The sequence below is a fragment of the Pocillopora verrucosa genome, chromosome 1, assembly GCF_036669915.1.
Source record: "Pocillopora verrucosa isolate sample1 chromosome 1, ASM3666991v2, whole genome shotgun sequence".
NCBI classification, from domain to species: domain Eukaryota; kingdom Metazoa; phylum Cnidaria; class Anthozoa; order Scleractinia; family Pocilloporidae; genus Pocillopora; species Pocillopora verrucosa.
The window spans coordinates 20,958,957-20,974,889 of record NC_089312.1 but is presented as its reverse complement, the minus strand read 5'-3'; the positions used below and the strand labels follow the sequence as shown (position 1 = coordinate 20,974,889).

Below are 15,933 nucleotides of genomic sequence, written 5' to 3'. Positions count from 1 at the left end.
TCACTTGAAAACGCAAACCTCAAGATCGATTTAGTCAAAGCTGCAACTCATAGCCAGGAAAGGTTCTGAACAGTTAAAAATTGCTATTTCTGTTATTTTTAAACTACGTCGCATTATTTGTGCGGTTTCAGTTTAAGTGCTGAAGTTAAGAGTTGCATCAACTCAGCGGAGAAGATGGCCTGATTTTTTAAAAAGGAAAACGCGGATCACTAAAAGTGCCAGGGCAACTTAAAGTTTGGTGTCCAAGTTACAATTTAAACTCAAACTTACCTTAGCACTTCATAATTGCAGCGCTATTGAAGTGCGTGCTTAAATGCCTTCTCATGGATGCAGTTCTTGATACCTCTAAATTATTGTCAAGTCGTTTGTAAACTTTGGAGTTTCTGTGCGAAGATCAAGGTAGAGTAGTTTAGCACTGATGCCTATACAGATATTTCTCGTAGCATTTTTGCAGGTTTCAACTATTTAACGAAAAAACTAAAAAAGCTTATGAACATGAAGATCGCTACAGTAACTGTAATTTGTTCAATCGTTTGAGTGGCATTTCTAATCTTACTTTTTTTATTCCGTTGACACCATTGGATGATCGGATGACATAAAGTTTTGGTTAATATTTAACAAATAGATTCCAAGTTGCCGTGCTTCTGTTCAGTAATAGATCACAGATGACGTCAAAATGTGGTAAGAACATCAGTGACACACTCGACTGCGCCTTATTCATCTGTGCGTGGAAGAATTTGTGGATTTTTGGCGTACTTTGGAAGTTTCGCAATTTGTCCTGAATGTTATTATGCAGGGTTACAAAATTCTCTTCCTCCAACTTCCAACGCCTTTTGCTAAGAGAAACAATATTTCTGCTCGTGAGAATAGTGATTTTTCTTTAGCAAGTTGTCAGCGATTTACTTCGTTTGGACCTAATTGAAGAACATGCTTGTAAGCCCAATATCATTAACCCGCTTTCACTTTCTACCCGTAGTTCAGGAAAGCAAAGGCTCATTTTGGATCTTCGACATGTCAACCAGTTTATATACAAGCAGAAGTTTAAATGCGAAGATCTGGGTGTCGCTACGCAGTTATTTGATCGTAATTATTACTTGTTTAAATTTGAAGTTACGTCTGGTTATCACCAAATTGAAATTTTCCCGGACCACAGAAAATTTCTCGCTTTTGCTTGGGATTTTGGGAACGGGGTTTCAAGATATTTTCAGTTCTGTGTGCTCCTTTCAGGCTTTCTTCAGCCCCGTATATTTTCACATCGATTTTGAAGCCATTACAGAAATCGTGGAGGAGCCAGGGCATCCCTATAGCTATTTTCCTCGACGACGGTTTAGGAGGGGGAACAGATTTTGTTTCTACTAAAGTTAACAGTTTAGTCGTGCATTTAGATTTGCACAAGTCTGGATTTGTTCCTAATGAGGAAAAGTCCCTTTGGGAGCCTGTCCAATTTATCACCTGGTTGGGTGTGATTCTCGTCACTATTGATGGGACTATAAAGGCAACCGACGAACGCATTGAAAAGTTAAACGCTGGCCTTGTTGAGCTGCTGTCTTGTCAACCTCCCCGGAAAGTGCACGTGAAAAGAGTCGCTAGCGTAACGAGTCAAATAATTTCTCTCTCTCCTTGTGTGGGTTCCGTTGCCCGTATTATGACTATATTTCTTTTCTTGGTCGTGAATTGTGTGGGAAATGTGAGAGACCACTTGAAAGTTTCAATCGCTTCTTCACCCTCTATTGGGTAATCCCAGAACAACGCAAGGTGGATGTCTTCTCCAGTTCTTGAACTGATGGGTACGATCAGGATGTGTGGCAAGTAGTCAACTGAAGCTGAAGAAGTCTTGCGTAGATTAAACACTGATGAGAGAATTTCCGAAAAGCACTTTTGTTCTTCTTCCAGAAGTTCAAGATGTCGAGAACCTTCCAATCCACGATGACATACCTTTCTATTTCCGTTTTCGAGTCTTTGTACCAAACAACTGTGTCAGCTTCTCCGTGCCAGAAATGAACTTTTGCACCGCAAAAAAAGCATTTTTTTAAATGAGTTAGATTAATTCAAAATGAGTTAGATTAACTCAAAATTTGAGTTAACTCAGGAATTAACTCAATATATTGAGTTAAGTTACTCAAATATTTCTACTAAAATTTGTCAAGTAATATAACTCACAATATGTGAGTTTATTTACTAGGTATTGAGTAAATTAACTAAAAGTTGAGTCTGTCATAAGGAATACAGGGATGAGGGATGATTTTGAGATGGGCTTTACCAGCAAAGGATGCTTTCTGCTGGGATATTTTTGCTATATTTGCTACACATTATGTAACAGTATAAAGTAACACGTGCACTATGACAAGACATAGTACACAAGCAATTGACACAAATTCGAACAATATTAAACAACCTTTACAAATCGATCCATCCCTAAAATGGCCAAAGTACATGAATAAAACACCCATAAATCATTGAAATACCCAATAACTCTTTGATAATTCAGAGAATCTAACTCAAATGTTGAGTTAAATTACTCAATCGCATTATGATATCCAAGTTGGTTTCTGAGTAATTCTACTCAGAAAAAATGGAGCATGAATAGCACCACAACATAGTTGAAACAAAAGTAATTATTTTTTTTAATAATTTTTCTTTATATTTTTGCAGCCATTTTAAGAAACTTTACTTTCTATTCTGCAATATACTATTTATCATGATTTTTTCTGTATTATTTACATGCATCAATATAGCAAAATGTAACCAAAAATATCATTACTGCATAAGATCCAATCTGTATTTCAATGTCACGAAGACTTGGTTGGCATAGCAACCAAATCCCTTAACGAGACCAAGGGGGTAATAATCTAGAAGCTCAGATTGCTTAATATATCTTATTTCGTTCAGTTGCTGAACTTTAAAAGCATTTAAATGACAGACAAATTCAGTAACATTTATTTTAAGGTACTGAAACCAAACTATGTGTCTCTCAACAACCAAAACCTTTTGGATCTTTCCCAAAATTGGAAAGCCATGGTGGTAGTCAATTACAATAACATCGCCCTTTACGTATTTGGTTCCATAAACTTTAACCCAGGATGTGCGTGTCAGTGAACTGTCGCCTTTAGTTTGGGGGTCTGCCTCTTGCAGCTCATCTTCTACTCCTGCTTCTTGAACAGTTGTTACCCTTCCAACAGCTAAAAAGTTATATAAAATATATATATATATTAAAGGAAACTCTCATGATTTAGCCAATGACATTGAACATGGGGTTAAATTAATTTAATGCTTAGGTCATTAATTACTGGGGGAGGGCTGGTAAGTTTAGGGGGCTTTGATTTGGGAAGGGCCAAAAAATTTTGGACCAGCATTTAGGGAGAGGGACAAGGCTTTGATTTGGGGAGGACAAGATTTCTTGGGATGAAGGTTTAGAAATTTTACTGGCCCTCCCCCCCAGTAATTAATGATGGCTCCCTTACCAGGTCCAATTTCCAAAGACACTCTCAAATAGTTGCCTTGTGAACTTTGCATTCGATAAGTCTGAAGGGCTTGATGCCTCATAGCCAAGGAATAGGTGATATTTTTGAAATTGTTGATGTTGTCTACCAGCTTTTTAAAGTAGTTATGTTTGGCCTCGAACCTCATGGCCCAGTTTCTTACTAGGGGACCATTTCTGTAAATGGAAGATTACTAGATATTATTAAAAAACTCATTAATAATTCATAAGCCTTTGGGCCAACTGGATACACCATACATATTACATGCATGGACCTTTATACTCGATAATGTCCCCCTTTAAGTCCATCTTTTAGATGAACCTTTATATAAAAAAAATTACCTTCATTAGTATTCTTTATATAAAGAACACTAAGACAGATGACTTTATCTGAGAGGAAGTATATGTCCATGTTTAGATGAAGACTTAGAGCCTCATCAAGGTCTCATCACACCCTAAAATTCCAGATTGCCATGTATAGAATATTGAGCATGTGGGAGTTTCTTTTAGAGCTACTCGCACATGCCTGTGACGTCAAATATCTATTGAAGTATGAAAGTCCATGTATGGTGGCTCCAGTGGAACCAAAATCTTATAATTATGAGGTCTAAAAACACTCGGCTGCACCTCATGCTTCTAAACCTGATAAGACATTATTGCTCATTCATTAAACATCACATAAAACTATAAGTAATACTGCATTATATACCCATGTATAAGCTGCACTGCAAGTTTCAGAAAACTTAAATAATCAGCATGATGAAGTCTGAGTGGGCTAATAATACATATATTGAAAGGGTATGTAAAGTTATGAAAGGTGGATAAAGTGGTAATACCCTTCCCCTAACCCCCAGTAGTACAAAATGTACAATGCTTACAATTTCAATATAAAAAGACATACTTGATAATTTGATTTGGGTAATGCACCATGTAATGCTGTTTTGGGATTGGAAGCCGGTCATTGAGGTTGACATAGTCCTCTAGGTACTCCTCTATGAGAACTCCAAGATATGCAGCCAGCTGTGGTGTTGCTTTAGGAGCAAAAACAATTTCTTCAATTTTCAGTAGTCGCAAAAAGTTTTCCCAGTGCTCATCATTTTGTGGAATCAAGTCTCCTATAAGTATAGGAAACATTCTTGCCAGGCACCACATCCGAGCTGCTGGTGAAAGAAAGAAAAAGAATATGAAATTATCATGTACTTTTAGTATACAACAAAGCCTTTATATATATTTTTTGTATATTTCTTTTTCTTTTTAAAATATAACATAATATATAATAGTAATATGTAACTCAACCATTGCAAAACATCATTCTCCTAACCTGACTGTGAAATCCTCATTGAATTGTTTGCCAATGACTGCGGCTTTATAGGACTTGGTTTATTGCTAGCATCAGATTGAGGATACCACAATCTTTCTAATCTGTCATTCACAATTTCAAGTGTGAAATAATTTTCCTCTTGAATGTACTTCTGTAACAGAATCTTGACTTCTAGGGGCAGCACTCCCTCAAGTTGGTCATGCATGACATCAAGAACAAGTCCATCAGTAATGTGGAAGTAACGGGACTGGTTGAGAACACTTCTTGTTTTTACCCCATAAGTTGCTTCTAGATTTGCATCATTTTCTACAAGCCGGCAATGTCTGTCATGGATTGCTCTTGTTCTAATTTGAAAATCTGCTTCTGTAAACTAATATCAATGTGACATTCACAATATGAGTTGTATAATAGTATATTCATCTCAAGTCCATGAACTTTGAAGTGTAGACTCATATTAACACTATTGACACAGGGTCTGATCAAAAGTCTAAACTTATTTGTAACAAAATTTAGAATGCCGGTAAATAATCTTTTACACTTGACACATTGAATAATGACCAAAAATGCATGCACACTACTACTACTACCTTTGTGTTAGTGTCTTCTCTAGTTGCCATACAAATTCTACAAATCCTTAGACCAGAAAAGCTCTCCTGAAAACCACCAAGAGAATGTGCCCCAAGATTGTCACTTGAATAAGGTCCAATGGAACCACTGAATGTTCTTTCTTGTTCATCTATCCAAAATGTTACACCTCTATCCTAGGAAGAAAACAAATACATATTTTTTAATTAAATTATAAATTAATATTAATGACAATGTGCACTTAATTATTTTTATATGGTTGAACTTACATTTAGGTGACAGTTAAGTGTATGCTACAATATACTTACTGCCTCTAGTTGATGCAGGTCTTGCATGAATGGCTGCAGTATCCTATTCATTCCATACTTTTTTATGAGCGGTACTCGGCACAAAGCAATTAGCTGAATTGAGTTGATAACAGAACGGTATTCTGGACTAAGATTTCCCAGATTGAAGTAAAAGGCTCCTGATGTTCATAAAAAAATCAATTTCAATGGCAATAGTCATAACATGTTGTGCCAAACCAAATGCATACCTCAAACAATGTTTTCCTTTGATATTTTTCAATTCTGCTTTAATTCTGCTGACTGTTTTTACCACCTATTTATGTTTAAGGTATTTGGCTCAACATACTAGGTATGACGTATGAATCAAGGCTGAACCTTCTTTAGTTTGGGTCAACACAAATGTGCTATTGTGCAGCACAACAGAAGCACGTCGTATGAACCAGACCTTACATTTGCACTTATTTTACACTGCACATTTGAGGGAACTTACTCTCATTGCATGTACGCATTCAATATTTTGATATTGAACAGGATTGAAATTTAGGATGGTGGATGTTGCATGTCAAACCTCATAAACATTCATAAGTGAATAGGATATCCCCAAAAGATCAGTTTTTAGAGATTTCTCAAAATTTCCCTGCCAGATATTGTTTAAACATGACAAACATGCAATTAATATCTTGTGGATAGTTTGGTTGTAGTTTGTTTTTTCATCATCTGCAAACACACCATCAACAAGCACACACACACACACACACAAAAACAGGAGATTGTCAGTCAATAAATAATAATGTTCATGATAATTATTAATGCTAACAGCAACCTAACAAAACACGTAATAGTTTACATGCCTGTAAATACATGATTGAAAAGCATACCTATTTTATGTTTTTTTGTCTTTGATCCAAGCGGGTTTGTTACTTGAAAATCATCATAGTAACAATGAAGAAGTAGTGCATTACCAGGTTGTCCAAAAAGAGCATGCATTTTGTACTGTTCACTATCACAATAGTCTCTTAGAATTCCATCATTTGAGGAATGACCATTCATAACCTACAAAAGTACCCAAATTATTGAAATGTGCCACAAGTAATTTGTTATTAGAGGGACTGTCATGTAAAATAATGGTATTGATTCAATATTGTCAACTTCAAAATGATATCTAAATTGTCACAAAAACTAAGAGTTTTCCAAATCACCACACCCAAGTTCCTCCATAAAAACATGTAACCCATACACTGAAGTGTTTCAATATAACTATTAGTGCAGTTTTCGTATGACTGTGAAACGTTCACGGCATGAACAATGTCATGGGAAGGAGTCAGCCAATTAAAAATCTAGAAAACATCACGGTCACTGCAAGACACGCACTCCTCGTCCAATCAAATGCAAGAAACATGGCACGAAACACTGCACGGACACTGTCACTACGCGGACACGGCACTGCTTAGCCAATCACATCGCGCAAAAAGAAAATCCAGCCAATTAAAATCCTACGTTACGACACGACACGTTCACGGCACTGAACTTTTCACAGTCATACGAAAGCTGCTCTATACAGGGACTGCACAGCATCCTAACAAGTGTGTGTGTGTGTGGGGGGGGGAAGGGGGGGCGCTAACATCAGAAAATGCAAACCTAACCCTACCCATCTCTGCAGTTCCTGTTATATTCCCTGTTCTACATACATCAAATAGGATGCTTACCTCACATAAAACATCTGCCTGATTGAGCAAAGATTGTAGGGTTTTCAGTATCGAGATGTAATGAAATGTTTCCTTGACCAGGCAGAGTTTTTGCTTGCCTTGCAGATAGCGATATTCAGCATATTGATTGAGGATGACTTCCTGTGGCTCCTATATATATTAAAACTCATATCAGCATAATAATCAATATATTTATATTATTTTGGTAATGCATGTGTTTATAAGAAGGCTAATTAAGATGACTTTAAAGCAAGTTAACACAAGTGATAAAATACATTAATTTGTCCCATATCTTCTAATCACATCTATTAAAGCCTGGACATAAGCTAAGGACTTACCACAAAGTTAAAATTCTCAACAAAGTACTTCATCTGTTGGTATTCATTCTGCAAACGTTGTTTTGCTTGGGAGTAGATACTTGGCTCATCAAGTACTCCAGATAGGCCCTCAACATCAGCAATTTCTATTCCACTGCTTTGAAGGCATGCCACCACTTTGTTTTTCATTTCCACTAAGCTACTGTCCACTAGGTCTCCTGTATTGTCAAGAATAGCATTGATTGTCTGTTGGCTTAGTTGATTTTCTTCTTTGGTTTTTAAAATAAACAGTGCCAAGAATCTTGTCACATCGTCGACGTAGTTTGTGTCTTCATTTGAATCGTTGTCTTCTCCATCTTCTTCATCAGAGTTTTCATCTTCTACGTCTTCATCGCCTTGCTCACTTACGTTCGCAAAATTTAACAGTGCATTCTTCTTCTCTTCTCTCTGGATATGGGATTTGAACGAATTGAATTTTCGAAATGACTGGCCGCATTGTCTGCATGTGATGCTAAAGTTTGGTTCATGACTGTGAATAAATTTGATATGATGTAATAACTTTTTGAAGCTTCTACCAAGAAAACTAGTACAGTATGGACAACTATGCATTTGGATATACGGAAAACCTTCGATAAACAACGACGCGCTGATGAAGGAGAACACAGAAAGACCCTAATTCAATGGCTCTTAAACGAATGTCTGGGTGCTGACCAGTAGAAACGCAGGCTCTGGGAACGAGATTGGAATGGTAGTAGGACAAAGTTTGAGACAAATCAACTCTTTTCTTATAAAAATATTTATAATATATTTCATTACAACGTAGATATTATTTTAGCCGTCTTTATTTAGGATATATTGTATGAATGAATATTTTCCAATTTGAGTTTCCTGTTGTTTTGGCGCTAAAATTTAACCTCGATGTGATGAACATGACCATGTGATAGTGGCTACCAATCAAAAAAAAGGGCGCGAATGTACGAGATAAAACTCTTGTTCTCCATGAATGCTTTCTCTCACGTAGTCCAACTCTTTGCATTGCAATAGTCAAGTGAGCTCTTTAGCGTTTTCAAAAAGATGGCAAGTTTCCCGAAGTCTGTGGACGAGGTTAAGCAGTGGATGATACAAAATGGGTTTTCGTCCCACGCTTCTACCTTTGAAGGTAAGCTATAACTAGAGAATTTGTACAATATTAGGTTAACCTGAATTTCAAGTTTATTCGTACAAAGCTCATTTGTTGTCCTTCAGTACATGCTTAGATCTGAATTTTAGGTAGAGATATAATACAACGATAAATCATGTATTATTTTAGTTTATTTTTGTGAGGATTTCTTTATTTTCCAAGGTTATTTTCCTTGAACTTCGCGCTATCTGTACCATGTACGACCATGTACACACTCTGGTAGGATCTAGAGAGCATTACCCGTTGTATTGCAAATCGGTGCCATTTTGAATAAAAAAAAACTAATTCATAAGGAATCCAGATGAACAGTAAAACCAAAAATCAAACTCGGGTTTTGGTGATTAAATATTACGAGGAGATTTGGTTGATCTCTTTCCAATGGAAAGATTCTTGGTTTTGTTCCAATGCAAAGATTCTTGGTTTTGGCGGGAACTTCGGTACCATTCATGCTATGCCGTGCTAAGCACACATAGATAGGTCTTGCCTAATACCTAAGTACAAAACTATCAAGCTTTACCCCACATTCTTTCATATTGATTCCAATTGCTCTCTTTTCTTTCATAAGAGAACGAAATCGATGGCGAAGCAATGCAATGCTTAACGGAGAATGCGTTAGTGCAACTGATACCTGTGGTCGGCCCTAGAATGAAGTTTATCAAGCAACTTGAATCTTTGAAAAAAACCTCCAGGCCCGAGAGTATTGATGTAGTTGAAGAGGGTACCCCAATTGCCAATGAAGAAATGGAAGTACAAGACAGAATTCCAGCTGATACAGAAGTAAAAGCAAGGTTTGAATCTTAAGTTATGGTATAATATTGTGCTACATTATAATACTGGATCATTATTTCTATGACTTGCTTCAACAACCTTGATAACTTTGTTTTTATAACTATTTTTGCAAAACAATAGTTTAAAAAAATAAAAGGTGCGGTCGGTTTATAGCCTTAGATCTTACAATCAGTGCTGAGCCTCTGCTTTTGTGTAAGGTAGTTTAACTGCCTTTTACCATTACTTTACTCAATTGAGTATACATTCGCTTGTAAGTAGAGACTGTTTTGTAAGATACATAAGGACAGTATAAATTTGTTTTGTGCCAACATGGTTGCTGTGTAAGGTGTTTTGTAAGCACCTTTTACCAGTATCTCTTTTGAGTGCTATATTTAATAGCGCTCATCAAAGAGGACAGAAATGAATTTATACTTATTAAAATTTCAGAAAAAGGAAAAGAACTCATTCCTTGACGGCTAAGAGAAGACAAAGGCTTGCTCGCAACAAAAGGAAAAGGGAAGAAAGACAAAAGTCAAAAACGGGACTTGAATTGCTGATGAGTGATCTAAAACAGAAAAATCAGAATCTGCATGAAGCAATAGGAGTAGAAAAGAAAATGAAAGAAAAGTACTTCGAGATGTGGAGAGCTTCAGAAAGGAAAAAGAGAAACTAAAAACAACTAAATGTGTATTCCAGGGATGTGCAAGGAATAATATGAAAAATAATACTTCTAGGGAGCTTTTGCAAATCCAACCAACAATGCTAGAAGATCTTGGACCAGATGATAACCTAAGTAGTGGCAGATTTGGAACTGTGTGCTTAAAAAAATTTAGATCCACACCAGTTGCAGTCAAGTATTTAGAGTCATCTAGTGTTAAGGAAGTTCAAAGGGAAGCTTCATTTTTGGACAAATGTTGTCACATAAATCTCCCCATTATATTTGGGGTAAACACAATGCAGAAGCCTTATTTCATAGTCGCAGAATTTTATGGTAATGGATCGTTTAAGGCCTTGACACTAAGAGAACTTTTACATAAGGATGAAGAACATATTAAATCTTATGTAAATGGTCCAGAGTATTGGCTTCATTTAAGTTTCCAGATTACTGATAGTATTTGCTATTTACATACTATGGGAGTGCTCCACAATGATATAAAACTGACAACATTGTTGTTTCTGTATCACCTGTAAATGTTATCACACCTATCTTAATAGATTTTAGTAAGGCCACACTGATAAGTGAAGGGAAGATTAAAGTTCTTACTGCTGCGGAGAAGGATCGCTACCGCAAAGAGCACATGCAAATTGCCCCTGAACTCATTGAGGGAACTCATCCCCAATCTGTTAAGAGTGACATATATTCTCTGGGAATTGTTTTTGCCAGTATATATAAATTTACTAAATACAAACCCATAAAAGAATTAGCAAAAAAAAGTTTAATGCCCTTTCAAACCAGATGTACATCATCAGAGATTTTAGCAATTCTAATGGATCTTATGAAAGTCTGATTTACTTTTTTAGATGACTTCAATCTGATTTGTTTGAATTTGTTTCCATCTTACTTGGAGTAATGTTTTATGCCATTATACATATCAGCCATTGATAAGGTGTTCAGGTGTCATTGAAATGATATAATTGTTTTGCTTCAAGATGTCATGTTTGTTAAATAAAAAGTCTATTTTGATCCATTCCTTTCTGTCTTTAGGGACATCCATTATCTACAGCTATATTTTACTATTCATACAGAAAGAGGCTGGAATTTGATAACAAAGTTAGCAGTCCCTGCCCTGATGACAATATAGTGCTAAATGCAAAAATGCTTTGGCCAAGAGTGTTAACACTTCCAACCAGTTTCCGACTGGATGTTACTAGAACACTGGCAAGCAAGGAGAAGCAGAACATCAATAAGAAGTTTAGAAGAGAGTTCATAGGCTCAATATACGATCATTTTGCCCGCTACACTTTGTAAGTATACTTGTTTGATATATGTTTACCACTTTTTGATTGATGAAAAGCCATCAGGAATACATTTTATTGTGGTGTAGGGAAATGCTAAAATTGGCTTATTGTATTTTCATCAATGAGATCTTATGTTGAAGAAGAAGGTACTGGTATTAGGTTACTAATTATTGTACATTTCATTTTATTTTTTGGTTTGTGAATTGTAGGTATCCCACCAAACATCAACTCACATCTATTTGTGAACTAATAGTCCAGAAATATCCCTTCCTGAAAGATACCTCAATTGGTACTGGATATGTAAGTACCGAATAAGTACTCTAAGGTTTTGAAACAAATGATATGTTGATATCTGATGCTGTTATATGAAAACATGAAAAAGTTTGCTACATATCCCTCAAAAAAGTTTTCATATCGAGGCCTTAAAGGTTGATCATGTTCACTAGTAAAAAATGCAAACCATATGTGACCTTGCATTTTAGCTTATTACATGTTTTTTCATGACCTATCCAGAGTTTTCCAAATTGCTGACTGATTCAATGATCTAATAAAAAGGTAATTTGAACATTGACTCCCACAGTCAGAGAAAAGTCAGAGAATTTGGCATTTTTTTCAAGGTCGGGGAATTTTGATTTTGGTCAGGGAAATTTGCAATTCATCAAAATAGGGAATTTTTCTTTCATCTTTGCAACATCTTCTTGGTGATTATGTTTCCAAATGAAATTTCCCAAATATTCCTGGTGTCCTTCATAACAATGACTAACTAGAAGTGTGCCATTGGGTGATGGAAAAATTGGTTTTGGTTTTGGTCTTGGTCAGGGAATTTAACTTTTTCATAAGAGTGGGAACCCTGTTGAATTATGGCATGAAAATAATACTACAGCTACTAGAATGCTGGCACATAGTTTTTTTTATTTTGATTTATTACTCCTTGAGTAGCTTTTGCGAATACTAGGAGATCAAAAAAGGAGATACAAAAGAGATTCAAAATCTGAAAAAGAAAAAATATATGTGCAGAGGATTCTAGTACTGAAATGTCATATAAATGCAAATCATCTATTACATCAGAGATAATTGATTTCAATACTATTTCCAGGATTCCTGGTACGCTAGTCTATACGAAAAGTTCCGTAATGAGAGAACGTCTATTAAAGATGACCCGGAAGTAATCCTCAGGAAAAGAAAGCCCAAAGAGAGTTCCAAAGAGTGTGTGAAAGCTAAGCTTCGCAGAGGAGCCATAAACTGGGAGCCACCCTTTCCAGAGGGTGAGGATGAGGTGTCTCTACAACGACATAAAGATTTTATGAAGAGTGAATTTGAAAAAAGGTCTCCAGATTGGGCAAAGATAAGCAAACGAATGGCACTGACTTTCCCCAGCAGACGGAGACTAATGAATGACAATATGAGCATCAAGGAAATAAAAGAACACTACCCTACTCTATTTAAGTTTGAACAGGTATGTTAAGCTATATATTGTTGTCCTTGTGAACTATGAGTATGAGCAATCTAATTGTGTTTTCTCTGTGTCTTTCAACAAGAAAGTTGTGTAGAAGAAGGATGAGTTTAATAAAACTACCCCCACATTAGGGTGATTGGCAGTCTGGTTGTTCTGTCAGGTCAGCACAATTTGCTGCCTTGAGTAACTGGGCAATTCTGGGTGTGTTGGGTGATATGCAGACATCCTATGCTTGCAAGATGTGAATGTCCTCTCTTACTTCATATGTTAACAGAAATATAGGAATTATTATTGATGCTATTCAAACCTTTGTTCCTTAGATACTGGCTGAATTTGAAAGAATTTTGGGTCTAAATTCAAGTGTGGTGGATTCATTCAGGTCTAATTTTCAGCAAGTCACTGACCCGATTGTAAAACTAGGAAAGACAAAAAATAAGAGTAAATCAAAAGAAGAAATCCAAACGTTCCTGCACCTCCTGGAGGATGATGATAATGACATGAACGAAGATGAATCAGAACCAACAATTGGTAAGAAATATAAAAGAAAACAATATCTTATCATGCGAGCTCGTGCTTTTCCCGTGTATAGACCTAATCAGAATCAAATGCAAATTGCCCATTTCAGACAATGTGATGTTTACAATATCGTCTCTGGAGAATAGTTTCTTTGTTTTTCATCACATGGTCTGAAATGGGCAATTTGTATAGTCAAGTAGGTCTATTACAACCCATTTTCAAGTGCAGCAACAGCACATGCTCGAAAGGTCTGTCCTTTCAAACGTTTTAATATTTTTTTCAAATTTTTGGGTATCTGATGTCTTCATATCATATTATAAACAATTTACTACACTGCTAGTTTGTGTGTTACCCTGGACAATCTTACTCCTGAGCTGTATTTTTTCTTGCACCGGAAGGCTTAAAAAAATACCGTCGCTTTACTAAAATTTATTCAGTGTTAACACAGAGCAGTGCAGTAAACCTCTATATTACTTTGGATCACAAATATTAAAGGGCATCATACAATTAAGTAAAAAACAGTGCAAAGATTAAAACTAAGCCAGTTTTGATGAACCTGGTCCAGTGTAAATACCCTAATTGTAGTGAAATCAATCTAAATCTTTCAATTATTTCTAGAGGAACAAGCTGAAGTGGCCATGGCAGTACTGCCATACCTTCTTCTGCCAAAGTCTGGCCTTATTTCAACAGATGACTTTGTCCATTTCGTATTTGTAAGTATCATCAAATTATATTTATTTCTGAAAGAATAGTTAAAATTAATGGTTCTAGCATCTCTATTTGATTGACAAGATTACATTATTTTAGGATTTGGGTGCCACTCAATTCCAACAATTTCATTATTGAACATATCGGTACATACAGCTTGTTAAGGTGACTGGCTACTTTTGGAAATAATGTTAAACTTTTTTTGAAACTACAATTTTCCGAAGTAAAATTTAATGCTTTATTTCAAATCTGAAAAGAAAAAATTGGTGTCCAGAACTCTTTTTGAGATAATCAGCATTTAATGGTAGCCCTACGTACGAGTTTTTGGCAAAAAAAATTGCACCACACAAAGTGACAAGAAAAAAAAGTCATAGTAGATAACATAACAGATTTTACAGCTAAATTATTATTCATATGATAGCTAGCAGTCTAATATAATTCGAACATTAATTATGACCTATCATATTGTCAGTCAAAAAGGAGGTGCCAGAAATCACATTGGTTATAGTGGTTCCCGAAATTCTGCGAACTCATTAGTTGCACATTTGGAAATAATTTGGTTTTTCATTGCAGCTAGTCAAAAATATAAAAGGCACCGACTGATTATCATTGATTGACAGAAGCAATAGATTCAAGAAATTCTCGTCAATAAATTTGACAAGCTGTATTTTTTTTAAAAAAACAAATATTGTTTTCAAACACAATAATTATTGACTCTGGAGTTTTACTTTTTTTGTAGGAAGATGAAGATATTGATGAGATCGTGAAGATTTCCAACAAGCCTTTTCCAAGAATTGTATTTAAAGGGCAGCTAAGTTCCCCCGACGCTATCTATATAATAGCAGATCAGCAAGTGCTATGCAGCTCAACAAACACCACTCTGTTGGAGGCCACAGTCTGTTTGATGGCATGTTACTATGTGTTCCTTTATGACTATCCAAGTGGCCTCAATAACTTCTATTTGTACTTGCAAAAGTGCATATTGCAACTTCAGGATGGGAAGAAGCTACCATCCACAGTAATTAATTTTGTAAATGACATTGATGCTATGTCAAAGATCTGAAAATGTGATTTTATAATTACTTCAATTGAATGATAACTTAATTATACTTCATGTGTGGTTGATATTCAACCAATTGCATATACCTGTACACAATATATTGATTTATTTCGTAAATTATTGGGCAAATGAAATCTAGGGAGTGAATTACAATAAATGGTCCAAAGCTATTTGAAAAAGTACTGTTCCCTTGTAGGGCATATTGTTCAGATGGATTAGGGGTATTAATGAAATGGTATACCTGCATCAAAGGAATTGCACTTATTTAAAGATGGCTCTAGACTATGTATGGTAATTTACTCTGTAGATTTCAATTGCTTGATAGTGATTTGTAAAATATATTAAAATATTGCTTACAGTGTATTTTGCCCTTGTTTGAATGCCTGCATCATGTGATCAATGTTTAGATTATCATTCAATCTTTTTTTTTAAATGCCAGTTGTCAGTTAAAATTTCGGCCATTTATCAGTTCTCAATTAGATTTTAGGACATTTGTCAGTTGTCAGGTAAATGAATGCTAATGATTAACTTGATTAGTTAATTATTACTTTCCGACCCTATTTTTGGCTAAAAAGGCACATGTAGCGTAAAT

At 35.6% G+C, this 15,933-nt stretch overlaps 2 protein-coding genes across 3 annotated transcripts; one reads left to right on the top strand and one right to left on the bottom strand.

The window, feature by feature from the left end:
• Nucleotides 1-2,020: 2,020 nt before the first annotated feature.
• LOC131788416 (uncharacterized) lies at nt 2,021-8,451 on the bottom strand. 2 transcript variants are annotated; one of them, XM_059105501.2, is made up of 9 exons: nt 7,716-8,451; nt 7,378-7,527; nt 6,550-6,724; nt 5,693-5,850; nt 5,387-5,560; nt 4,800-5,169; nt 4,380-4,638; nt 3,462-3,655; nt 2,021-3,179 (listed from the first exon to the last, which is right to left on the bottom strand). In XM_059105501.2, exons 1-9 carry the CDS (start codon nt 8,301-8,303, stop codon nt 2,758-2,760), a joined length of 2,490 nt encoding a protein of 829 aa, XP_058961484.1. In that variant the 5' UTR covers nt 8,304-8,451; the 3' UTR covers nt 2,021-2,757. The 2 variants fall into 2 exon arrangements, with proteins under 2 accessions (XP_058961484.1, XP_058961485.1); XM_059105502.2 differs by having other exon boundaries at nt 4,380-4,635.
• Nucleotides 8,452-8,715: 264 nt separating this feature from the next.
• LOC131788417 (sterile alpha motif domain-containing protein 3-like) lies at nt 8,716-15,933 on the top strand. Its single transcript, XM_066167533.1, has 8 exons — nt 8,716-8,853; nt 9,440-9,662; nt 11,389-11,607; nt 11,811-11,901; nt 12,698-13,057; nt 13,378-13,585; nt 14,192-14,286; nt 15,021-15,933. The coding sequence occupies exons 1-8, from the start codon at nt 8,769-8,771 to the stop codon at nt 15,342-15,344; spliced, it is 1,605 nt and encodes a 534-aa protein (XP_066023630.1). The 5' UTR covers nt 8,716-8,768; the 3' UTR covers nt 15,345-15,933.

What these genes read in the sequence shown, in the direction of transcription:
- LOC131788416 (XM_059105501.2), bottom strand. Translation starts at nt 8,303, where the DNA reads ATGCATAGTTGTCCATACTGTACTAGTTTTCTTGGTAGAAGCTTCAAA. An exon ending in AGGCAGATGTTTTATGTGAG is followed by an intron (nt 6,725 to 7,377) that starts GTAAGCATCCTA and finishes GTACTTTTGTAG; the next exon opens with GTTATGAATGGTCATTCCTC. An exon ending in AATGAGGATTTCACAGTCAG is followed by an intron (nt 4,639 to 4,799) that starts GTTAGGAGAATG and finishes TTCTTTCACCAG; the next exon opens with CAGCTCGGATGTGGTGCCTG.
- LOC131788417 (XM_066167533.1), top strand. Translation starts at nt 8,769, where the DNA reads ATGGCAAGTTTCCCGAAGTCTGTGGACGAGGTTAAGCAGTGGATGATA. An exon ending in CATTTTGCCCGCTACACTTT is followed by an intron (nt 11,608 to 11,810) that starts GTAAGTATACTT and finishes TGTGAATTGTAG; the next exon opens with GTATCCCACCAAACATCAAC. An exon ending in ACTTTGTCCATTTCGTATTT is followed by an intron (nt 14,287 to 15,020) that starts GTAAGTATCATC and finishes CTTTTTTTGTAG; the next exon opens with GAAGATGAAGATATTGATGA.